The sequence below is a fragment of the Athene cunicularia genome (genome assembly GCF_003259725.1).
Source record: "Athene cunicularia isolate RWA chromosome 2 unlocalized genomic scaffold, athCun1 chr2_part1, whole genome shotgun sequence".
Classification (NCBI taxonomy): Eukaryota; Metazoa; Chordata; class Aves; order Strigiformes; family Strigidae; genus Athene; species Athene cunicularia.
In genome coordinates, this window is record NW_020799095.1 from 64,167,780 (window position 1) to 64,178,481 (window position 10,702).

At 40.1% G+C, this 10,702-nt stretch overlaps 1 protein-coding gene across 1 annotated transcript in view; it reads right to left on the reverse strand.

Moving 5' to 3' along the window:
* Positions 1-656: 656 nt before the first annotated feature.
* Positions 657-10,702, reverse strand: part of LOC113476055 (heterochromatin-associated protein MENT-like) — a 22,396-nt gene continuing 12,350 nt past the window's right edge. The window contains exons 9-15 of the mRNA XM_026841381.1: positions 9,925-9,977; positions 8,185-8,357; positions 7,015-7,152; positions 5,814-5,931; positions 5,441-5,583; positions 2,862-3,029; positions 657-1,970 (exon numbers count right to left, since the gene is read on the reverse strand). Of these exons, the coding sequence (XP_026697182.1) occupies positions 1,566-1,970; positions 2,862-3,029; positions 5,441-5,583; positions 5,814-5,931; positions 7,015-7,152; positions 8,185-8,357; positions 9,925-9,977 (1,198 nt within the window). The 3' untranslated portion in view covers positions 657-1,565. The remainder of the gene's footprint in view (positions 1,971-2,861; positions 3,030-5,440; positions 5,584-5,813; positions 5,932-7,014; positions 7,153-8,184; positions 8,358-9,924; positions 9,978-10,702) is intronic.

The window sequence follows — 10,702 nt, forward strand, 5'->3', positions numbered from 1 at the left end:
GTCTCTGTCTCCCTCCCATTGTGCTGCTCGATTTACGCTCAGGTTTTAGGTCACGGTTATCGTTATTTTTTTTAACGTAAAGCAGGTGACATCACAGAGGGTTCCCTTCGGTTTAACCCGACGTTTTTTCTCCCTCGGCCGGGCCCCCAGGACCGCCCCCCCGCCCCGTACTGCCCCTTGGGGCGCGGAGCACCGGGCCTCCAACGGGCGTGCGCGACCTGCATCCTGGTGGCTAAACGGAGAGGGGGTGTTCCCCCAGTGATGCCTTTATTCTCTTCACCCGAGACAGCCGGTACTGCGTGACGGGGAAGACGCAGGGACATCGAGCTCCAGCCGGACAGCGACTACTGACCCCGAGGGGGGGTCGCCCACAAGGCCAGGAGGGAGCACCCCGGTCCTGCCCAGACACCAGCACTTGGCCCTGTACCCCGCTGCTGTAAGGGCTTTTTGCCACAAACCCAAGCAAGGCCAACCCCAAACTGCAGAGTCACCCGAGTACGCAGTATTCCAAAAAAATTCCCTCTTTAACAACAAATTCCCAGCTAGCTACATAGAAGTTCGTTGTAATCTATCAAGAAATAATTGTTTTCCTCATACTACAGATTAAAAAAAAATGCATAATTTATGCTTGAAAAAGAGAAACAGAGGCCTACAGCATTTATAGTTATTTTATTATTTCAGAAACAAACAGCAAATACTGTATTAGAAAGCTGTTTCAGCTACATCTTTGGTATTATTCAGTTAAACTGTTTAAGAAACTATGAACAGGAAAAATATACAAACAATAGCAAAAAGTTAAAGCTTTGTCATTTAAATACTGCACAGGCACCATATGGTTTTTCCTTACATTCTTTGTTGAAGGACTAGAACTAGGTGATGGGTAATTTACCACAGGACACCTGGGTTTGAAAATAGCAATCAATTCTCACCCCACGAATAACCTGTAAGGACATCTGCTGCAAAGACATACTTTTATTCCCATTCTTGCCTGAGTGCTTGTCCAGGTATTATCCAAAAAATCCTGCCTTGTCAGGATGTTTCACAAGACTCGGAACAGGCTGAAAAAGACTCCTTTAATGTCTAGGGAATGTATCAAAACATTAAACAGGTAAGTCTGGGGAAAAAAAGAAAAAAAAAAAAAAAAGAACTGAGGATGGGTGGAAAAAGGGGGAGGGGAGCTAAAGATGTACTCCAATATCCTCAGAAACAAAATTCTTCCTTTCCTATGAGATGTTGGTGCCTGACTTGCTGCCTGGTGGCCACAAACAGCGAAAGCTGCAATGGGAGCGGCAAGGACAGAGGAAGTATTCACTGAGCAAGTGAGATGTTTCTTGTGTCAGCAAGAAGTCAGACCTCTACACTCAGATGCACAGGGCAAGAGTTGTTTTAAATGGCAGTTGCTGTGTATGTTTAAGCAGCTGTTACTCTATCCAAGCCTGAGATGCAGGCCACAGAAGTGGATTCAGGCACAGATGAAAGAGACAGTTAGTGCAAAAAGAGTAGCCCTATTCTAAGGAAACAAAGTTACTGTGTAATGGTGGCTCTTTTGCCAAGACATCTCCTTTTTAGGGAGAGCAAAATCTGCCACAGAACAAAATGCTGGAAGTTTTGTTGTGCCGGATGAAGAAGAGGAAGGGATGATCTGCAGTGAATTCTGGAATGATTCGTGCACAGCGCAACATCATCACTCCTGCTGTGGCTGCTGCTGCTTCAGTGCCTTCTTCGTTGACTTCCACAAAGGACTTGTGAACCACTTCTGAGAGCACCAGCTCGGTGCCGGCTGAGATTCCTGAGAAATCTGCCTTCCCTAAGTCAAACGCATCAGGCATCCCCATGCTTCTCAGAAGGGGTTTCAGATCATAATCTTCTTCCAGTTTAAACCTGGGTAAAGACACCCTCACCTCTGTACAGTCCATCATTTCAGGATTGATCCAATCTATCAGCTTCTCATACGTAAGCTCCCTTTCCAGCTAAAGAAAAACCCAAAAGTTACATAATTAAAATGAGTCAGTTTTACACAGACAAAAGTAGTGATTACTGTGTTTGTTTACATAGTGCATAACATGCATCTTTTTCCCATGATACTTCTCACTAGACACTATGGCCCCAGCTAAAATTAATCCCATATGCTTTTTGGTAGATACAACAAGGATCAGTCCCTTCTACATAAAGTTTACTTTTATAAAGCATGTTAGACTGAGGTTTTTTTTACATTTTCACATCCAGGAAGCAAGGACACTGCTGAATTGATGACAAGGTCATAAAGACACTGAACCCAGTTCTTCTACCTCTTAACCAAAGGGTCCTCCTTCAGGTTGACAGGCTGATGAAAAAGTCAGCTCACAACTCCTTTAGCAGTCAGTGTCAGAAAACCATATTAATAAATACCTTGTCCAAAGCATGCAATAGCCAAAACTTGTATCACATCTCCACAATAGAAGAGATCCTACACTTACCCATGAGCCCATTTCCAGGTGGTGGGGCAGAGACAATCTGCCAGCTGTTCAGAACAGATCTATGGGACAAGCTACAGGACTTCCCAAGAGCTCCCCCAAATCTCCCCTCCCCACATATGGTGCTCACCACACTAGGCCTTCGCCATAACCACAGCTAACCTCTGCTCCTGAGGAGGGCTGGGTCGTCTTCCAGAGCCTCTGGCTAAGAGGGCACCACACAGCTTGACCAATAGTGACACAAGGCCTGACAGTCACTGTGGGTGCAGGGAGGTGGGGGACATTTCAGCTGGTGCTGAGCACCAGTGACATAATAGGCGTGGAACTGAACTGCAGGTCTATAGGCAATATCAAACCTTTTTCCCTGGAAGGATAGAGACTGTCTTTGCTTTTAGCTCAACAACTTACACTCTCCAAGCCAGTGGATCCATCCTGGATTGCATCAGGGAGCAGGATGATCATGCTGAGTTCATTACCAACATAAGGGAGCTCAAGGATTTTGGTCTGGAAGTCCCCAATATAGGTCATGTTAAATCTATCCTTCTTGAACATCATCTGAACAGGTTTGGTCTCTTTCTAAAAAATAGAGAGATATCAATAGTACTGAGGTAGTATGCTGGTCTTGAAATACAAAGCAGGCATCCAGTTACTCAGGGCTTTTTAGAATTTGACTAAAGAGAACTAAATACACCACAGAGTACAGCTCTACCACTGTCTTTTGTAAAGCAAGAGTTAAGAAGGACCCCCGAGATTTAATTTTTAATGTCTGTGAAGTGTCCTTTAAGGCAAAGACACATATTTGCTCACTTAAGAACTAGTAACAAGCACTGAACAGAGCTGGTAAAAAAGCAGGTCTTGTGTTCCTTGCTTTAAATGAATACAAAGTAATTTCAGTGTAGGTATTTTCACTTTTAGTCCATGTGGCTCCAAGTGCCATAACAAAGAGGAATGAAAATATTTTAAAATGATACTAAAAATGCCAAGAAAGCAAGAACATTATTTTGAATTCTTAAAAGTCTCATGGAAAGTAAGGAAGGAAAATATTTTTCTTCTCAAATTCATTCTCCTCTATCTCCTTCCCTTTTCACATGGAACATCAGCTACTATTGTTGACATCATTATTTTCCTTCTTTTCAGTTAAGAGTTCCACTGCTTTCTCCCTCACTCTCATGACATAACCATGCAAGTAGGTTTTTGTTTTTAAAGCCCATCGAAGCAACGCCCACAGAGGATACAGCAGGAATTATTTTGCAACAGCAGTGACACATGAAGAGGATGGATAAGCAAAGAAAAGGCCACACAACATGTGAAAAATCATCCAGTGAGTCATACGAAATGCAAGAGTCACAGAAATAGCCACAGGATGCTGGAAAGGCTCCTGGGATGTTAAAGTAACTCTTAGCATACAATCTGTCCAGTAACAAACTAGATTAAATCTTACATGTGGGATTTCCAATTGCTCATTTGAGCCTACTCACACACTTCTACAGCATGAGCTGCAATCATGCAAATACAAACTTAAGCCATTTAGTTTTACAAGAAAAGAGATTTGTAGTTGCTTGCATATCTAGAAGTGAGTTCCTTGGGTGAGCCAAAGCAACATGCTCTAACCTTACTCTTACAGCTTTCTCCAGTAGTTATCTGGATCCCAAAAAACTCTCAGTATTTTAAAAATATATATATACTCTATATTTACAAAGTAAAAGGTAATCTCAGAGCTAGACTGGGCTCTGAGAATGTTCCAGAAACATTAAGATCTGGGTCGTGAGCTCACCCTGGCACAGTATCCAGTACAGAAATATCACTGAATTTGCTTCTCCTCAGGACAGAAAGGAAAGAGCAAATCTGTAAGCTTGAGCTTTGTGTGACATCTCTGCAGGGAACTGATGCCAAACCTTCCATGTGTGGTAGCACTACACAATATTCTATCACAAGTAAAAAGGCAGATTATTCAGCTGCCCTACATGCTGTTAGTGTTTCATTTTAAAACCTGGCCCTAGGTTTGCACTGGTCGAGGAAAAGAAAATGAAACAGTGTTCTCGGATACTCTGTGAGCTTTTTCAACAGGTTTCAACAGTGAGAGGGCAAGGTGTTAGGAACCAAGTCAATTCAGCTGTTTCTGAAGCGCTGTAGTAGGTACTATGGCGTAAGTGGTAACAGTTCCTGTGTAAAAAGTGGTAATAGCAGTTTCAAACATTCTTAGATATAGATCATCATGGGGGAGGGATAGTTTGAAGTCAGGCATGACAGCTTCAATTTCGCATGTTTGTTTTAAGCAGGTGGTTAAGCAGGTTAAGGAAGTCATGTTACAAGTTCTTGTTAATAACATCTGGAGGAATACACAGAGTTTGAGGTGAATCTGAGGGGCAGCCATGGCCTGCTAATGATAGTAGCCGAGTCTTCTTCAATAGCACTGATCTACTTCTAAAAGCAAGCAAGTATAGCATGGAGGTCTTCAAAGGTGATTTCCCCCCACACACATTTATTTTGGATCAGTTCAGTGGTAGAAATGCAGAAAAAAAGCACACTGACTGAAGATTTACATTCAGAAATTTCTGCACATGTGTAAGTGCTCTTTTCTGCCTACAACCTAAAGGAAAATTTATTTTCTTACACCAGTTTTATGCTGAAATAATCAAGTTCACTAACAATTGTTCACAACTCTCAAATAGTCTGACAGCTTCACTCAACTGTTTTCTTCAGCTCTAAGTTCTGTAACGATGTAGAGGGCTACCTCTATCAAACAAACAAGAAGGGTGAAAGGAAAAAAAGAAAGAGACAGAACAAAAGAAATACTTAATTGTTAAATTTCTAGTAGTTATGTGAAACAAGAGAAACAAAACAGAGAGTGTTTATATTAAAAGGAGAGTGTATAAGGAATTTCATACAGCTTGCCCAAGATAACCTTGCTTGAATGATTCTGTTAAATGTATTCATTTCAGAGTACTTGAGTAACAGTGTATTGTCAGCATTTTAGCACATAATACCTTGTTAATCTGAAATGGCTTTTCTGCTGTCCTCTCTTTGTTGAACTGCTTTTCCCAGTTGCCTTTGAAATAAATGGCATTCACCAGCACAAGTCTGGTCAGTGAACTGACAATCCCCTCCATCAACAAGTTCTGAATTTTACCTTTATGATACATAGAAAAAAACACATTTTTTAACAGTTTGCCATTTATCTAATTATATCCTAATATAGTATTTACTCTGTAATTAATACACAATAGATAGGAGAATTATGTACCAGAGCAAGAGCTCAGTATTTGGGGTTTTTAATTCACAATATTATATCTTGAAACAGCTGTTTACCCAAGCCCTGGCAGCCATTACATACAAGAGGGCATTTTGCAAAACACTCACCTTCAGTCCTTTCCTCTACCCAGGCATTTATTTGTTTTCTGGAATCCTCCCAAGCATGCATGAAGTCAGTCTGTTCTAGTCCAGCATGGTAGAATTTCTGACTTGACTCTATAAAAGACTAACATGGACATTGAGAACAGCTTTTCAGCAATATATTTTACTCACATTCAGCCACAGATGATTCCTAAATACATCAAGAAAGACTGCCTACTTTCCTTCCTCAGCTTCATATAGAGCCATTAGTGTTGTCTCATACATTCCTATTAGGTCTTATACCACCTATTTGAACTAAGAATTGTCTACTGGATGTTGTTAAGTCAAATGGCTTGTTTACTATGCTACAAAGTTCTCCATAACTTAATCAAGAAATTATGTGGCTAGTTTTGGGGTGGGGTTTTTTTGCTTCCCTGAGAGAATATATGATTTTGTAAGCTTCTCTCTACATAAATTTCATTGTTAAACTTCCCAGACTAATAGAAAACTTTTAGTTTAAAGGGTAAACCGATTTTTTTTTTTTTTTTTAAGAGGAAAAAACATACCTTCTCTCTGGTTTCATGTAGTTAGATCTTTATTACACAGATGGAAAGTTTTAGAGTACAGTCCATGTAATTTTTATCTACTAGATAAATTAAATACTAGCATTCTTTATAAAAATAATCACTGTAAATCACTCCAGGGGGAAAGAAAAAATAATAGAGCCTTACATCTTCTTGCTTCTAGGGAAGCACTTACAGGAACATGTGTAACAATACCTATTATCCTTATTTAGATCTGATAAGGAAAATCTTAAAAGTCATGTACTCCTCTCAGTACAATCTTTGGATGACTTACATAACAGAAAACCTACAAAATACTGCCCACGCTGAAGAGCAATAACAGTTCTTTTTTATCACCTTTACACATGATGCAGAAAAGAGGTAAGTCAACCAAAAATATAAATGAATCATGGAATTCTGAAGATTTAGAGTCTGATGGATTTTATAGTGCTTTACACCAGTTGTTCATTCAGATCACAGGTTAGCTAAAGTAGTTTCTCTCTCCACCAAGTTCAGATACCAGGTTCTGGCATGATCTATTGTATTGGCAGGTCTCAGCCTAGAAAATTTGGAAAGTAAAACCCAAAGCCTGCCTTTGAACTCCAAAGGAAATAGGTGTCAAGTATATTACACTAAAAAATGCCACAAATTTAATAGTTACTTACTGAGAGAAACTCAAATGTCTTTTCTCCATAAAGTCGGTTAGCAGTTCTCAGTATATATTTGGTGTCTGGAGCATTAATTTCAGAAAGAAGTGACTGATACCCATTGTGAGCATCCTCAGCTTTGTTCAGAGAAAGCACCTGTAGAAAGACAAACATCCTCAGTAGAGTCCATACCTCCTTTAAACACAGTTGCTTCAGCACTTTATTTTTTTTAATATTACTCCTAGGTTTAAAATCTGTGACTTGAAGCCAAAAGATTTTTCATCACACTTCCCATCTGGAGTTTGTCATGCAAGCCACATATGACACACCCAGACAGATGTTGTACAAGTAATAAATCAGGGAGTAGAAAAGTTGCCAGTATTTAGTTTCCTTCACTGAAGCCAAGCACCAAAGGATCACAGAATGGTTGAGGTTGGAAGGAACTTCCAGAGGTCATCTGGTACAACCCCCGTTCTCAGGCAGGGCAATCTGTAGCCAGTAGCCCAGGACTATATCCAGACAGTTTCTAAATATCTCAGAGTATGGCAATAATATAATATAATTTTGGATAAACTTTTCTAGATTTAAACAACAACGAAGTGTGTTTATACTCCTCTTCCACTTCACAAAAGAGGCAAAAATGACTGATCATTCATTTAATACTGTCAACTACACATGTAAAAATATGCCAAGTGATATCTGCCATCTAAGCAAGTTTAAAAATGTTAAGTCAAGGTGCAGCTACCATTTTGACATGCAAGCAGGGTGGATTTTTAATTTTTTTTTTTTTTTAATGTGCCTGGCTACATTTTCAAAACATGTATAGTCTGACATTAAGCCCAAAGAAGATAGTAGAAGAAAATATTTTATGTAACCAGAGATTCACCAAACCTACAAAAAAATTGCAGGTATCTCTTAATGACATATTGAAGAAAGATCTCAATCTCAAAAAACCAAAAACTCCACACAACAAGAACTAGGAACCTCTCAATTTCATACAAAAGGAAGCTCCTCATATAAAAACAAAACCAGGTACTGCTTACATACATATTAAAGGAAGACCTCTGCTCTCTGAGACCAGAATGACAATATAGTTTAGCATAAGTGCAGGTCACAGACTACAATATATAGGTTTGTTGTTCATACAATTCCATCAAATTCAATACACTAAGTTTTATTTAGACATACCTTTGCTATTTGGGCTTCAGTGTTACCTTTTGAACCCAATAAAATCATAGACAAAGCAGATGAAATACTAAAAGGAGAAAAGAACAGATTCTGCCTGCTTTTGTTCTCACACAGCTTTCTTAAGAGATCAAGTGCAAAAGTGGTACTTGATGCACAAAGGCTGTCCATGGTTCAGAGCCTGGGAAATAAAACAAAACAAGAATGGCTCAAATTTATTTGAATACAAACTGAAAAATTATTTCTGTCTGTTACATTTCTCAGTACAAACTATGCAACAAAGGTCATAATTAGGTTGTAAGATTATCAACTCACAGATAAACTGATTTGGTGGAACAAGTACCTTAAATCCCATACTAGACAGTTGAGATACTTTATGGATTTATTCTTTGCCTTTGTATCTCAATCCCATAGCTGTAACAGAGACAGCCGTTTCCACTGGTGTCACTAGACTCTTCACTGGGTAAGTATTACTACTTTTGACATGATCAGATACAACAGTATTTTGTTCAGGACTTTAAAACAATTCTCTTTTGACTTCACAAAGACAATTATTTGCCCTTCTAAGAAAACCTGAGCAAAACATTAGGCATCAGAATTGTAGAATTATAAACTCTTACCTTCTTTAAATTTGTTTATCTTCAGTATTACCTTCAGCTTACTTATACGTGTGTATGCTGTGTTTTAAACCTAGCAGCCGGTCTGGTAGAAGTCAGCAGACTGATTTGACCTACAAGATTAAAAAAGAAAAGAAAAAAATGTTATCTGGTCAGTATGACAGATTACTGTAATTTCCTTCTGCAGTACAAAGAAAATTCAAAGTCCATTTCAGTTCCATTTTACTGCCTGCAACACGGAAACACACGCAATAAAAAAAATCTGCTCATAGATAGCTTTAAGGTACATGCACACCTCAACATGTGCAACTTGATGCCTTGTCATAGTCTAAATACACCAGCTGGGTAGGTACTTAACTAACCTGAGATTAGACCACACACTTATAAAAGAAGCAATAAATACTAGAATGCTGAGTTAACTACAGATAAGTATCATCAGACATCCTAAGTGATCAGATGGTGGTAAAAGTTTGTGTTTTGTTCCTCCCTCAAGGCAGTGCCTAGTGTTGAAACGTTGCTACAAAATATAAAACCAACACCTAATTCATACTACTGATTCATTATCTCAAATAAATAGGCAGAAAGAACAAGTTTCTGCATGCACAATCTTCCACCTAAGAAAATTTCTCGTTAGTGGCTTTGCTATAAACAGTAGCAACTTTTCTCCTGTTTCTTCTCTCCCATAACTAAAAAAAAATTAAAAAGCAAGCTTAGATGGAAACAATCTTCCAATTCTATCTGAAATGAGTAATTTAACAACATGTACTTTACCAGATAAGTAGAAGACACTCAGCATTTTCAGTTCATGTTGCTTACAGTGAAGACCAGAATTTTCCTGCTGTCCTAATACCTGCAGATTGCTAGCAATAAGGTTTTTTGACCTGGATGTCAAAAGGTACAATAGTGACAGCAGCAAGCAGCTATTATCTAGAAAATTTTTGTAGGGCTTCCGTGATAGGCAATAATCTGCACACAAAAGGACACAACTCACACTGTTTGTCTATCTGAAAATCAGTGCATTTAACCAAACTGTAAGTAATATTTAAACAGGTGAGACACAAGGCTAGGAGTTACACCTATAGTTATCCATCCTTTCTCTGCAACTCAGGAATAACAACATAACTACCGACGATACCCTTCTCATCAGAGCGGTTTTGGAGACGATACACAATAACTGCACTTTAAGGAACAAAAACCACATGATACAAGCACGTATTTGTCAGTCAACTGTAAACTATTTGCTTCAAAATCCTCAGTGATCAGAGGGTTTGCTGACAGCAGCTCATTCCTCGCTCTGGTCTCCCCGTGGGCTCTGCGGGCCAGAAGTGAGGCACTCCTGTGGAGCTTTCTAGATGTCCCGACCCCGTGTGTTCCTACCACCATGAATTTGAAGCCTTCATCCTCAGCAGTAGACACCTATACTTTAGGGCAGTCTTTGTGAACAGAAAGGGTGTATCTAGATTTAACAGCTGATCCACGCTGCAGTGTCTCTCCCAACTACAGTTTTTGCCATAGGGGAACCTGGCCAGAGCAGGGTGCAGCTCTCCTGCAGCCCAGGAGATACACCCCGCCAAGACTACAATAGGGATTAGCGCCCGGTACATGCGGGTGTCTCCAGTCCTGTCACCCAAACCGACTGTTTCAAACAGAGCCGGCGGGGGGCGCGACTCGGGGCGACGAGCATCGGGCGGTGTCCACCTCCACAGAGAGAGCCGCGCCTGCGGCACGGACATCCCTGTTCTCACCCTCTGAACCAAAGCAAGTTTTCTTGAGGCAAAAAGGGCTTCATTTAGGCTTTGGGGAGTTAGGAGTGATCTTAAAACATCCGCAGGGTAAGATCACTGACAGCTCCAGTTAACGGCTCGTCACATGGCGCCTCTCCGGGGGGGCAGGCGGTGGGACAT